The sequence below is a fragment of the Astyanax mexicanus genome, chromosome 7, assembly GCF_023375975.1.
Source record: "Astyanax mexicanus isolate ESR-SI-001 chromosome 7, AstMex3_surface, whole genome shotgun sequence".
Lineage (NCBI taxonomy): Eukaryota > Metazoa > Chordata > Actinopteri > Characiformes > Acestrorhamphidae > Astyanax > Astyanax mexicanus.
The window spans coordinates 36,093,568-36,109,184 of record NC_064414.1 but is presented as its reverse complement, the minus strand read 5'-3'; the positions used below and the strand labels follow the sequence as shown (position 1 = coordinate 36,109,184).

Genomic DNA, 15,617 nt, shown 5'->3' with positions numbered 1-15,617 from the left:
GCCTGCTGGCTTTAGTGCTTTGTTAGTGTGACTGGACATTCATACAGGCATACTGCTGAAAGGCAAGCAGGTACATACATGTGCAGGCAGACAGGCTTTTGCTTTTCTTTTTATGACCTGCAGTTCCATTCAGCATCAGTGTGTGTAAACAAAAGCTCTGAATAAAACTGCAGTCCTGTCATGAAAGCCTCTGTTTAGTGAGTTGGTACGTTAAGAGCTTTTGGAAAGCTTTTACAGTTCGAGGATTGTTTTTGATTAAGCTTGTTTTGGTACTTCAGGAACTCTGCATAATCCAGGCTCCTTTCTCTCAGCGTGTAAACACTGCTCAGTTGTCTCCTCTAAGCTCTGATGAATGGACTTCACTCCAGATGTTCTAATTCTGGCCTCTGGCCAAGTGGGCCAGTTTCTTCTTAGCTTTGAGCTTTCCTCCAATCCCGACCAGGGTTTTCGAGGCAGCCCCTCTTACTTGTTGATGCCAAACTGCAAGTGAGCGAGTGGGTGTAAGCGAGTCGAGAATGTAGCATGAGGGGAAAAACAGACTGTTTTCACCCCATTGCACTCTGATGTGTTTTCCCCACAAAGGAGCATAGAACTGCCTGTGTGTGCAAAATGTCTATTATTTTATTAGTGTACACAACAAGAACAGCATAGCCACACTTTTCATATTCAGGGTTTTCTGCAGAGAAAGTGATTTTAACTTTGTCCAAAGGTGGGAGAGGGGTGATCGCATATCAGCAAAGAGCTGCTGACACTTGAGATTGGGTTGTCTCATTCACAGGGCTATTATTACCCCCTCACCCTTGCTGCTAACAGCCCTCAAGATGCCTTAGCAATAATTGTATTGAGAACGCAATATGGGGTGTTTATTAATATCAAAAACACAAGGAAGAACAAACTCGCAAGAATTAAAAAAATGACAGACATCTATTAAGATGTTCCTTATTTGCTATTTTATTAAGTTAATTAATAATAACACTGGAGACTATAACGGTAAATTACACATTCTAGGTTGGTCACTATTATCCGAACTAAAAATAAAAACATATTTGGCAACATGATTACCCATATCATGTCTTATTTTTTAAATTCAAGAACTTAAAAACCTATAATTGTGGGCCTGAACAGCATCTTCTGCAAAGACATGAGCACATATTTTACAGTGAATGCTGGGTATTTACTCTTGTTCTCGTCTGCAAGTCACCGACAGATGCATTATTACATTAGCAGTTTTCATGGCAAAGCAAGAACACCTCCGGGAACTTTAACTGTTCAAGACTACTTAAAAATACAGCTTGTACAGTGAAGCATGGCATCAGGCAAAAACAGACAACAACACATAGAGGAGAAATAGCCATGGTCTCTTTATCTATCTATTAGTCCTCAAAGTTTAAGTACTTTCCTAAAATGCAGAAGCAGGAATGAAAACTGCAGGTAGTGGAAATGAGTGGTAGTGGGTTTGAGGTGTTTCTAAAGGGAACTAAAGAAGTGAAATTCAATATAGGTTTTTTTTGTGCACTCTTTGTCTGTCTGTGTGTTGGACAGTGATGTCATTTGTGGCTGTATCTCACTATGCTGTGTACTGTAGAGTGTTTGCTGTGTGGGAGGCAACAGTGAATTCACTTCTTTTCTCTGTTAGCCTGTGGCTTGTTTTCCTGCGCTGTACTGTGGAGCTAAGTGGGAGGAAGCGTGGTTGTTGTTGTTGGGAAAGGGATGTTTGCATACAGTTGAAGGCAGCCTTCCAGACTGAGCTTGGCCTTGACCGATGGCTCCTCCTGATCTGTGTTCTTTTTTTGGTGAGCCTCGGCTCCTCTTTGTCTCCAGGCTATCGGTCAGTGTCCATTTGCGACAAGGTTCCACTTATCTGTGTAGCAACACTGCAGTTAACGACATGCAGCTTTTTGTGAAGAAATAAGGCAAACTTTGAAACATCTAAGATAATTCTTGGATAGATTATAACCTATATAGGATTACATGGAGTGGATTTTTGTGGTTCCTTAGGTGTCTTAGGCTGATGGTAAACAGGAGGCAGATGCTAAATCTTTAAGTATATGTAATAGGGATGTTAAAGAAAACTATTGTGTATGATAGAGAGATGCCCTGTTTGGTACATGTAAAGGGCCGATTACTGTTGTTTTGCTGTTTTCCTCGGATTTTGAGTGTTTGGTGCTGACTCAGCTAGTGTCATAGGCCCTGCATTGTTTAATTTCGCGATATATTTATATATAGTCGAAAAAAGGACATTTGCAATGTAAATTTTTTCCAATATTGCGCATCCTTATGTGGAATCTATAGCACGTGACTCTACCTGTTTCTGATTACTTATGTTGGAGCTCTTTCTGGATTCTTTTGTCAGCAACCTATCCAAGAAACATTTATACATCTTTCTTCTAAAGACCATGGCATACTTCTTTGAGCTGCCATTGTGAGTGAATAAAAAAAATGTAAATGCAACTGCAGCTTTGAGATGTTAGAAATAGCTAGTTTGTGCTGGATGACTATTCCCTCGGTCTATTCAGTGCTCTGTATGGTTTACGAGAGACAATAACTTTCAACTCTGACACAAGCAAGTAAGAAATGAAAAAAACATCCAGATACCAGAGTAAAGCCTAGAAGTGTAGGTGTACAATGCAGTGGGGGGAAAATGCCTTTTTGTCCCTTAAATTGCTAAAACAAAGCCCCAACCTATCTCTATATGGCTGTATCTGTGTGTGTTAACCCAACAAAGAGCACATTTCTAGTGCTACTCTGAGCACGGGCAAAATGGAAAATGTCTCAAGAACTGCATTGAGTTATTGTTTGATTGATTGATCAGAGAATTAAGTTATCTGGAATGTGAAAACCATCATGAATAGATTTAAAATGCTATCATGTCTACTTCTCAACATCTCGTGTTTATAATTTGCCAGCATGTACTGCTGTGGAGCACCGACACTTTTCAGTTATATCCTTAGGCAACCTGTAAAAAAATCCACAATATGTTCATTACTGTCTGTGCTGCTTTCCTAGAACCAGTCCAACATGTTGCTTCTGGAAATCTGTGTGCTGTCCTCACCAAATTAGGCAATGCTCTCTTGCGATGGAAAAACAAGTAGTAGATTTAGCCGGTATTGCCCCACCCATTTGGGTGCAGAGTGTACCTGGGGAAAAAAATAAACATAATGCATGATAGACAGTGCTATGGGCTTCATCATGTATGTAATCTGTTTGATCTGCCTTTGTGGCAACACTAAAAAAAGAACCACGGTTTTTGTAGTCATGATTAGTTATAGGATTATTTTCTATTCAATTTCTATGTAGGGCTGAGCAAATTACTGTAAATGTTTATACATTCTATATATATATATATATATATATATATATATATATATATATATATATATATATATATATATATACTGTTTTATACAAGATGACTGTATTTTGCAACCAATGCTTTTATACAGGTTACCATTTGTGTGCATCTCAAGTGACAAAATACCGGTTCTAATTGCGAATGCTAATTTGTATTATGCTCAACCTGTTGCTTGAATAAACTGTTAGATATTTATTACTATTTTATTATCAAACATGCTGTTCGTTCGTGTTACAACCCCAATTCCTATGAAGTTGTGAAATTGTGTAAAACATTAATAAAAACAAAGAATACGATGATTTGCAAATACTTTTCAGTATATATTCAATTGGATTCACCACAAAGAAAAGATATTTAATGTTTAAATGGATGGACTTTATCGCTTTTTGCAAATATTCACTCCTTTGGAACATGTTGCAACCTTAACATTCAAAATGAGTAAATATTTGCAAAAAAACATTACAATTGGGGTTTTACAAATACTGGTACATAACAATCATACTTTATATTGTATTATATTTTATATCGCGATTTCTCTTAAGCATATTGAGATGCTTTTTTCAGCAATAGCACCCAGTCTTATTTCTGTGGAAAATGTAATGTAAGGATAGTCTTGCTTAATTAATGTTTTTACAGTGTATAGTAATTCTGAATTAGTGAATAGGTGCCCTAGTTTGTAGATGGATGTGACTAAACTAGTAAACTAGTATGTATGGTGTCTGTTGTTTTTTATTCCAAGAGGAATGATTGTGGTTTCACAGTACCTAGAAATGTAGCCAGTGGTTCATCTTTTCTGTTTTACTGCAATACCATGATGTTTACCAGCTGCTCTTAGTTTACTGTGGAAAGACATTCACATAACACAGATTACATCAGCGGGTTTTGCACTCAGCAGGGAAGGAGGTTGAAGGAGAGATGCCAAAGAAAAGGGGACAAAAAGTGCAGAAAATGCTAAGCACTGTGCTGATGGAGCTCACGTGTCTGATGACGAGCAACTTGAGAAGAAGGCATCACTTCTCCTTAATCCTTGTGCTGACAAGAGCACATTTCGCTTCATAGTCAGCATTCTTAACCACCTATGCGGTCAGAGTTACACATTAAGTTCTTTTTCTGAGACCATATGAGTTTTATTTCCAGTACTTCAGATACTCCCTTCTTTTTATGCACGATGATTCAGTTTGGCTGTGAGCTTTGAACCAGAGTTGCACATTCTGTGTCACGAGGTAAAGGCTAGATTTTAGGTTTATTAAAGTCTTATAACTGGTATATAGAGAACAGACTTGAAATCTGTTGTATTTGAACTTGAATGATGGGATATCTGAGGTCCAAGTAGGAAATTTCAACTGGAACGCTACCACAAATCGGATTTCCTGCTCAGGAATTCTGGAGGGTCTCATCAACCCAGAGTTCTGAGTTCTGAATTCAAGATGGCTGCTGTACACATGCTTTAACAGTAGTAAAAGCAGTCATTTTATATATTCTTTTTATTCATTAAATAAGTCACACACACAGTACTTCTTCAACATGGAAGAACAAAATGCTGCATAGTGTGTAATTGTCAACTCAAATTGCTAACAAAGATAAGCAATATTGCGTGGGAAAATATTTTGGTTAGATTCACCTTAAAATATCAATGAAAAAAATACCAAACCAGTTGTGGTAACCTTCTAAGTGTTTAGCTAACTGTTTTAGTTAATGTTGAGAAATAGAAAATAGTGTTAAATTATTGGAATATTTAACTGGAATGCTGTCAACTCAAGTGTTATGTCATTCCCTGCTCTGACATCCGACTTCTGAGGTAAATGGACTTCAGCATTAGTTGTAGACTTGATGTTTTGGAGAACTGTGAAACTGTGGAAATATTAAGAGCAGGTATTCCCCTTTCTAAAGAGGAAATGGAAATATCTCACCTCTGTGGGAGACCAAAGACTGTTTACTCACAGGCACAGTCATTTCTGTCTGTAACTCTTCTAAATACAGCTTTTTTTAGAGTCATATCAACACGAAAAAAGAAAACACTGTTCTGATTTATTTGATGCATTTGCATCACATACTCCTATTGGCATAATATTTTGATAATATTTTAAATATTCCACTGACTAATTCTGTTCTAATCTATGTTCTCACGCAAGTGGTTTCCATATAAATGATTTGGTTAAGCAGCTCTAGCTGATCATACTTCCTTCTTCTTATTAACTCCTTTTCTTCTTTTCTCTGTTCCAGATCAGGTACTGGAGAAGGCCATGCATAAATGTATACTGAAGCCTCTGAAACCTGTGGTGGAAGCAGCTCTGCACGACTTCGAGATGAGCAGTGGCGCCTGGCAGCAGCTGAAGGAGAATTTGGCACTGGCCAAAACTAAGCAGCCAGCGGAGATGGGTGTAGACGGAGCCATGCCTCCGGACCCTATGGCCATAGAGAAGATCCGACATAAGTTTCAAAACATGAGCAAGCTCTACTCACCAGAGAAGAAGGTGTCACTCCTGCTGCGTGTGTGCAAGCTCATTTACACCATCATGGAAGACAATTCAGGTATGAAAGAGTGCCTGGAAATGTTAGTGTTAGCAAACTTATAAAATACCTTTTAGCTAGTTTACTGGGATCTGTTTTGTAAATCAGATGTGGACGTATGAAGAATACTTGCGTATGTGCATGTTCTGACCCGTTTGTCTGTTTGTGTGTGATGCTAGGGAGAATGTATGGAGCAGATGACTTCCTACCCATGCTGACCTATGTGTTGGCCCAGTGTGACATGCCTCAGCTGGACACAGAGATTCAGTATATGATGGAGTTACTAGACCCTTCCCAACTGCATGGAGAAGGTAACTCACCCTTGACGCAACATCAGCTAGAAGAACGTCGAGATAATGCTTATTTATATTCCCCTAACATGCAAAAATGAATACATTCACTTTAGGGCAGTTCAAAAGTTTAAACTTTCTTACAACATCAAAAAGGTGACAGTGGGAGTGTTTGTGGTGATGTACTTACTACAAAAAAGACAAAAATATCAAATGGATCATCAAATAGATGTTTACATTTTCTAACTAGTTCACATAGCCTGGAAGGTTCTGTCGTAAATTTGCCAGAGTTTCTTTTTTGTCAGGTCCATATAGCAGTGATTGTGTTTCATTAAACTAGTATCTTCACTGTATCCAAGGTTTCCAGGGCTGCTGTTTCTTTCTCGCCATGTCCATAAGCTTTCAGAGAATGTGGCCAAATATAGAATGCAGTGTATGAACTGGGTCCTCTAAATGCTCCTCTCCTCTCTACTTGTTTGTAGGTGGATACTACTTGACTAGTGCGTATGGAGCCATGTCTCTCATTAAGAACTTCCAGGAGGAGCAGGCTGCACGGGTGCTGAGCTCAGAAACCCGTAACACACTCCACCAGTGGCACAGAAGACGCACAGCCCAGCGCACCACACCAACTGTGGATGACTTCCAGGTGAGCTTCTCACCTTCCAAAGTTTAATGTTCTTCCTGTGTGAGTCAAGTTCAAGGTGTGTTAGACCAAGTGGAAGGTCATTGACTTTCAGATTTCATAATCACTTTACTTTATGACTTCCAGCCTCATTGAAGAGAGGTTTTAATGTCTGAAATGTGGAAGCGTAATATAGGAAAATATGAAAACTTGTAGTATAGTGTCACAATTCTACCTGTTTAAACATGCAGCAGTTTCAATTGTTTACCATAAACGACAGGCCACCAACTACATGGGAAATGTGCTTTTTCCTTTCCACGCCTGAATCACCGTAAAACAAAAGCAAACCTTCCACAGAAAACGCTCAGTTTTACCGACAGCAGTGCAGACTAACTTTTCTGGTTTAAAACCACCATTCAAAACTGAAAGGAAAGACAAGCTAATGCGTAGATTACAGTAATATTACGACATGTTGCTTGCACAATACTGTCCAATGATTATTTCTCATAAGAAGGTCACAAACAAAGAAAAGCCACCAGTTAAGTTTGTGAAGTGATTTTACTAAGGCATATTTAAAAAAATCAGACAGCCAGGCTGACTTCACATGTGGCGGAGAAGGCATGTGTTAGTCTACATCCTCCTGGTGTTGAGGTATTACTAGTGATGGGGGAAGTCGTAAAAATAAAAAATATATAAATCAGGTAGCGAGAAAATCAAGGATATCAAACTGAATTTTAGCACATTCCATTACATTTAACACTTCTATGGAATGATCTTTAAAAAAAAAGAAAAACAGAGACGAAAAAAAAAAATCTTCTAGAATGTCACATCATTTACATACTAAATAAATTTTACTGTAGCATTTTGTGCCCATCTAACATATCTAACTCTAAATAGCGTGGCTTTATTTTGTACACAAGTATAAATTCTGATCAGGTTTGTTAAGGCTTTGTTCCGGTCAGGATTAAAAAAAGTTGATTCTGTACAGAAACTGTACACTCTTTCACTTCAGAGGAAAAGGAAGCGCTGATCCTGAACGAGACATGATGCAGAATGAAACGCAAAAATCCGTGCTGTTGCCAGAGCACCACTAACCGCCCTTCTACTTCCCGTTTCCACAAGGAACACAGAGTGTCCTTCGCTCTGATTGTTGTGGTTCTTGTTGTTCTTGTTTTGTTCCCCAAGAGTTTCCTCTTAAATTCTCATTGGCTGTTTCTCACCGCTGTTCTTAGTGTTTGCCATTTCTCACTCAACAACCTGGGAATACTGTGTGCCTGAGCTACTAATAGACTCTGAACTCCAGCCATGCCTGGCATGATCAGCCAGTGTGTGATCTTCAGTGTGTGAGAGGTTTTCTCACATCCGTCCTTTATCATGGATTGTGCATTATTAGTTTTAGGGAGGAAAAGAGTTATCAGAACCAGGGTTACTTTGCATCATGACAAATTTGGGACCTCTGTATAATATGTTTTATATGTAACAACATCAAATATTAAATATTGCATATAACAAAAATATTATTTATCTGTGAAAGTTAATATATTATAATATATTATATAAGTGAGATACTGAATAGGTTGAGTCACTGAAATTATTACAAAGTGCTGAATATTACATCCAGTAACTATGTTTCTAAAATCCTGCTGTTAATACATTCATTTATAAACACATCAAGACATTGTAAAAAAGGTTCTGGATTTTTTTGTCCTAAAAAGGAGTTACTAAATTCACAGATTTAAAATCATGTATTATCATATATTTTTCATGTATTATGTTAAATGTTAGGCTATGTTAAGACTGCTAGCCCAATCCAATTTTACCTCATACCCATACTAATTTTTGATAGTCTGGACAGAAAAAACACAATAATTGCAGTTTTTGGAATATCTAGATCAAATCCAGACCATGTTTTGAGGTTTTTAAAAATGTAATTGCCATTTGATATGCATTAATGGATCTCAGTCTGAATGCTCTGGATGCAAACATCATATTTCATAGTATCTTTTGCATCACTAACAAAACTACAGACAATGACCACATTAAATCAAAAGTGGTGGGAAAGAAGGGACCAGGGACAGAAAAATAAGTTTGCAGAAGGTTAGTTAATGACCTCACACAAATCTGATCTGACCACTTGCAAAAAGCATAAAAACCCTCAACAGATTTAATTTAAGAAAAAAAATGGTCTGCAGTCTAAACATAAGAGATTACTTTTAATTATTATATATTACTGTACATTTTATTTATTCTGTATTATTTACAGGAATTCAGATATGGTGCCCTAACATCTTTTTTTTTTTGTTTGTTTGTTTTTAGAACTACCTAAGAGTGGCGCTGCAGGAACCAGGCAGCGGCTGCACTGCCAAAACCCTGCAGGTGCGGCCGTACGCCACCACAGAGGAGGTGTGTCGGAAATGTGCTGAAAAGTTTAAAGTCTCGGACCCGGACAGCTATGCCTTGTTCCTGCTGACAGAAGAGACCACACAGCAGCTGGCCCCAGACACACACCCACAAAAGATCAAAGCAGAGCTGCACAGTCGCCCACAGGTGCTGCCTTTTTACTTCGTCTATCGGCGCATCCAGAACCTCAACCTCACTGTCCCTGCAGATCAACTCAACGGCAACTCCGTGCCTAACTGTGCCTGAAGCTGTCCGGAAGCTGCCGATCATCCGCTGCCTCTCCGGCTTTAATGCAGTGTGTTTTTCCACACAAACACACAGCTACTGTGTTGTTTTTGAAGCGTTTGCGTTTGAAGGAAACGGAAAATGTCTCTGAGCCGGGAGAAAAGGGGGAAGGAAGGACGTGTCTGACAGATGCAGCATTTTCTCCTGTCTTTTGTCTTGGTTATTTCTGAAACATGGCTTTTTGGGAAGTGGCACGCGACCGTGACATGTGAGGGTAGCTACGTTTGTTTATGCTACAGTGCTAAAACAAAAATAGGTCTTAAAGTGTAAAGTTTACTGGTGCAGTATAAATGAGTATGCTCATGGTGGTTTCAGGCCTATTCAGTATCTTTTTGTCAGGAAAATGTTCTGGGCATTGCACTTTCTATACTTTATAATTCAGTAGTGCCTGTTTTAACTATGCTGAGAAATACTGCAGTGCTTCATACGATTGCTCTCCCATTAAGAGCAAGACCTATACTGTGCATGTGTTAAATGGCCTGCCTGTTCATACTCAAGAGTGGATGGCTTGAGGAGGCTGCTCACCTCACCATCTGCTTTCCGGCATGTTCAGTAAGGCACGCTGTGCCTTTACCATGGACATATAGGAATGGATATTCATATCCAATCTCCAGTTTCTTATAATTATTATGTTTTTTTATACGTAGTGAAAAAGGTATTTTGTAATATTGTTTTTTTTTTTGGCAGTTGCTGGTAAACTGCTTTCTTTTTTTATATCTAAAGTTATTAGTATAATATTGCATGTGTTTATTTGTTGGTAAGAAAATATCAAATTAAGAACCAGGCGTTCTCGCCAGTGATATTTTATCCTATGTCTTTTATTATAAACAAAATCAGTTAGCTCTGGTAGTCAAACTTTAGTCCACACATTGTTGGTATTCTTCTCCCTGTTTATTTATAATGCATTCCAGGATGAAGATCAAATCATGAGACCAAGTTAAAAAAAAAAATAAAATACTGTACTACTGGCAAGCTAAAAGCTTGTATGTGAATATATCTGATCTTCATCTCAGTTCGTAGTCTTCTGTGGCAAGTTTCTGTAAGTGTGCAATGAGTTACAATGGTTTTTGCAAGTAGGTGCAATGGAGCAGGAGGTGGTATGTAAGGGACACAAAGAAAAAGATGCGAAGATAGAAAAGAGGAGAAAAGGAAAAGAACGGAATCACATTAGGTTTTAGAAGATCGTCACAAGTATTTTTTTCATGTTTCACTGTAAAATATATGATCAGGGAATAATGGGTTAAATGGAGGCTTTTTTGTGTTTTTCAAAACTGTAAACATACCTACAAATATAACAACTTACCAAGTGTGTGATTTTCTTCTAAAATGCTATGGGTTTATATGTATTGGTGTAAACTCAGGACAGATTAGTTTAAAGAGTCATACGAACACTGTCTGTCAAATATCACATGACCAGATCAGTGAAGTTAGCAGTCTAACATTTTGTAGCATTGATAGAAAAACTTGCCTTCTCTGTCTGGAAACATGTTAGCAGTGAAGTTAAAGTGTTAAAATGTTTGAGTGTTTTTTGTTGTTATTGTTTTGGAGGTCTAGGTTTGTAATGTAAATGTAATTTTAACAAGATATTTGAAGTATGTTATGTATATATTTATATGTGATCTGTGCAGGGATTTTCACAGATTTTCTGAAAAAAAAAAGAAAACCTCAATTCAGTTGTATTAAAGTGTATTTGTTTGCAAATACTCCACTACTAGCACTCCATTAAGAGTCAGTTTGTCATATGTTGCATTTATTCATGAACAGTACTCTTTTGCACACAATAAATTGAGAATATAAATCTTTGAGTTTTATTGTTTTCATTTGTATCAATCACAGTGTGTTATTAAACTTTTTTGTGGTGATAATGTTAGTAAAAAATAGTGATTAATCCTGTCAGGTTAAAGTTTAAATACTTTTCTGGCTTCAGGCAGCAGTAGGATCCTCTTGAATAGTGTGTTAGTTTATAAAGGTGGTCATATAGAACATATTACCTTTTTTTATACACTGATACAGTATTCAAAAGGATACTATTGCCTTTTCTCTCATATATCACTGGGGATGTAAAAATGCATCTGAACCCATATTTCTAACTCTGTAGGTGTGTTCAAAATGCTTCCCTTATTAACTCATTCATTATTCACTATGTAGCATTTGCTGTATATTGAACTAATTAGGGAATGACCAAACAACAAACTATCTTTCTCTGAGGCTCTACAACACCACCGCACTGCATTATTATACACTATTATTGGTGTATAATAGTGAACTATATGGGAATAAAATGTACTGTTAAGTTTTTAAAAAACACGACAACATAGCTAACACTAGTGCACTATCTAGTGCACAATTTTGAACACACTACAGCTTCTTCATCCTGGTCCTAGAGGCACTCTGTCCTGTACTCCTGATTAACAAATCAGCTTTCACTGCAGAGCTTAGATTGTCTGCCTGAACCCGACCTAACCCGAGGCCCGACCCGAAATCCGGTCGGTTCGGGCCGAGATTTACCACCACATTCCTCAGGCCGGGTCAAGCTTCAGAAAATAGTCTGAGATGTAGGCATCTGTTTTTTAATTTTATATATATATATATATATATATATATACAGTTGTGGTCAAAAGTTTACATACACTTGTAAAAAAACATAATGTTATGGCTGTCTTGAGTTTTCAATAAGTTCTACAACTCTTATTTTTCTGTGATAGAGTGATCGGAACACATACATGTTTGTCACAAAAAACAGTCATAAAATTTGGTTCTTTCATAAATTTATTATGGGTCTGCTGAAAATGTCACCAAATCTGCTGGGTCAAAAATATACATACAGCAACATTAGTATTTGGTTACATGTCCCTTGGCCATTTTCACGGCAACTAGGCGCTTTTGGTAGCCATCCACAAGCTCCTGGCAAGCTTCAGGTCGAATGTTTGACCACTCTTCTTGACAGAATTGGTGCAGTTCAGCTAAATGTGATGGTTTTCTTGCATGAACCCGTTTCTTTAGCACTGTCCACATGTTCTCAATGGGGTTTAAGTCAGGACTTTGGGAAGGCCATTCTAAAACCTTAATTCTAGCCTGGTTTAGCCATTCCTTTACCACTTTTGATGTGTGTTTTGGGTCATTGTCTTGTTGGAACACCCAACTGCGCCCAAGACCCAACCTTCGGGCTGATGGTTTTAAGTTTTCCTGCAGAATTTGGAGGTAATCCTCCTTCTTCATTATCCCATTTACTTTCTGCAAAGAACCAGTTCCACTGGCAGCAAAACATCCCCAGAGCATAATACTACCACCACCATGCTTGACAGTAGGCATGGTGTTCCTGGGATTAAAGGCCTCACCTTTTCTCCTCCAAACATATTGCTGGGTGTTGTGGCCAAACAGCTCAATTTTTGTTTCGTCTGACCAGAGAACTTTCCTCCAGAAGGTTTTATCTTTGTCCATGTGATCAGCAGCAAACTTCAGCCGAGTCTTAAGGTGCCTTTTCTGGAGCAAGGGCTTCTTTCTTGCACGGCAGCCTCTCAGTCCATGGCGATGTAAAACACGCTTGACTGTGGAGACTGACACCTGTGTTCCATCAGCTTCCAAATCCTTGCAGACCTGCTTCTTGGTGATTCTTGGTTGACTCTTGACCATCCTGACCAATCTCCTCTCGGCAGCATGTGATAGCTTGCGTTTTCTTCCTGATCGTGGCAGTGACACAACTGTTCCATGCACTTTATACTTGCATATAATTGTCTGCACAGTTGCTCTTGGGACCTGTAGCTGCTTTGAAATGGCTCCAAGTGACTTCCCTGACTTGTTCAAGTCAATAATTCGCTTTTTCAGATCCACACTGAGTTCCTTTGACTTTCCCATTGTAGCTTTTGTAGCTGAGTCTAATCACTGGGTCAAATGAGCCCTATTTAAATGGGCTCATGAGAAGTCAACAGCTGTAGTCAATCAGAATCACTTACAAGAAGTGAAGAGGCCATGACATGAAGCTAATTTGATTGACACAACTCGCTACATCACCAAAATTGACAAATTTTGTTGCTGTATGTATATTTTTGACCCAGCAGATTTGGTGACATTTTCAGCAGACCCATAATAAATTTATGAAAGAACCAAATTTTATGACTGTTTTTTGTGACAAACATGTATGTGTTCCGATCACTCTATCACAGAAAAATAAGAGTTGTAGAACTTATTGAAAACTCAAGACAGCCATAACATTATGTTTTTTTACAAGTGTATGTAAACTTTTGACCACAACTGTATATATATATATATATATATATATATATATATAATAAAAAAACAGATGCCTACATCTCAGACTATTTTCTGTGTTGTGCCGATTCTGTCCGCAAAGCGAGAGTCGGATTCGGCACAACAGCGGCAGCGCGGCGGCACCTCGCGGTCCGCGGTGTTAGTTACCTTTACCTGTGAGTAGCTCATACACCAGAACACGCAAATGTCTCTCTCTCTTTCTCTCTCTGTTTGTGTCTCTCTCTCTGTATCGCTCTCTCTCTCTATCTCTCTCTCTCTCTCTCTCTCTCTCTCTCTCTCTCTCTCGCACGTGAACTCCTCAGCGTTTGACTTTCAGCACTGCGTGTAGCTGTTCTTAAAAATCATTTTAATTAAATAATAGTTCTATGCTTCTATGTTTCAGTGTTAATTAACATAATTCTGATCATATTTCGCTCATTCAAACAGCCTGAAAACAGCCAGTTTATGGGGCGGGTCGGGCTCGGGCTCATAATGACAGTTTATGGTTCGGGTTGGGTCGGTCTCGGGCAGAACGGGCTCGGGCTGGGTGGGGTCGAATTTTTTGGGCCCAATCTAACCTTCAGACTGAAGCGGATGCTGAACTACTAAAATAAAGTTTTATTCAGTTTTTGCTCTCACCAGAATGGAATGGAAGCAGGTTAATTTTCAACCCTGAAGAAATATAGCAAAAGTAAGTGTTTATTACATTTACATACATACCTAAGTTATTTTATGTTTTTTTTTTGTTTTTTTTTTGTGGACAGTGTTATATATGCATTTATTTCTGCATTCAGGCCTACAGTTTTAGAGTTGTTAGAGTAAATGTTTGTGTATTGTTGTTCATAATTGTTCAACATTCACATAATTGAAATCAAAAGTGTATAACAGATTTTTTTCTAGAAAGATGGATGAAGAAAACAAAGGCTTATATAAAATGGAGTTCTCATTATGTGACTTTTTTTCAAAGCACTATTATTGTCATTTATCTCTGACAAAACCAAATCTACCCCCAGGGCAGCTTTGGGGGGTAATTACAGTCAAAGCCAGACAAAGAGAATGGGTTTAGTAAACCTTTATTTGTTTCTATTGTGTTTGTTAAAATGAATAGAACATCACGTTTTCACAAACAGTAACCATAAATTACTTTTAAACTCAACCTTGCTCACATACAAACTTGTCTTCCACAGAATCTCTATCATTGTATCTGATAGTATGTAAGAATGTGTGTATAGTACCAGTCAAAAGCTCGGACACACATTCTAATTAATACTTGTTCTTAATTTATATTGTTTACATTGTAGCTAAATATTAAAGACTACAACTATAAAGACACACCTGGAGTGATATAAAAACCCAACCCAGGTGTTTTGGGACTCAAAGTGAAGGAAAATCCGTTAATAACAGTTAGAGAACATTCCAGGCTCTACATCACGAAGCAGATTGAGAGCATAATGCCAAGAGATGCTACTTTGAAGAATCTAAAGTACAGAACATGTTTGGCTTGTTTAACACCTTTCTGTTTACTTCATAATTGGATACGCATTCCTTCGTAGTTTTGATTTATTTAGTAATGATCTACAATGTAGAAAAATATATATATAAAAAGAAGGGTTGTGTCCAAACTTTTGACTGCCACTTATACTTATTTATTTAATTTAATGTTTTGTAGGATCAGATTAACTCAGATGACTATGGCTCCATCTAGTGGTGTTGTCATGCCTAGAAATAAAATCAAATCAAAAAATCAGGTTAGGTAGGTGGTAGATGGTAAAACGTGATAAAATGATTTTTTTGTGTTTACATTATGTTTTGTCATGGAACACATTAACCTGTCATAAAACTCATACAGCCACATAAATAAGTGTAACTTTTATTATTAAATATGATGACTACAAATTACTACTAATAT

At 37.8% G+C, this 15,617-nt stretch overlaps 2 protein-coding genes across 2 annotated transcripts in view; both read left to right on the top strand.

Annotated features, from left to right (window-relative positions):
* rin2a (Ras and Rab interactor 2a) overlaps window positions 1-11,260 on the top strand; it is a 59,438-nt gene extending 48,178 nt beyond the window's left edge. Inside the window, exons 9-12 of the mRNA XM_007252224.4 lie at window positions 5,576-5,884; window positions 6,043-6,174; window positions 6,636-6,799; window positions 9,092-11,260. Coding sequence (XP_007252286.3) covers window positions 5,576-5,884; window positions 6,043-6,174; window positions 6,636-6,799; window positions 9,092-9,421 — 935 coding nt within the window. The 3' untranslated portion in view covers window positions 9,422-11,260. The remainder of the gene's footprint in view (window positions 1-5,575; window positions 5,885-6,042; window positions 6,175-6,635; window positions 6,800-9,091) is intronic.
* Window positions 1-15,617, top strand: part of eef1a1a (eukaryotic translation elongation factor 1 alpha 1a) — a 48,730-nt gene that overhangs the window by 8,209 nt on the left and 24,904 nt on the right. The gene's annotated exons all lie outside the window — the stretch shown is intronic.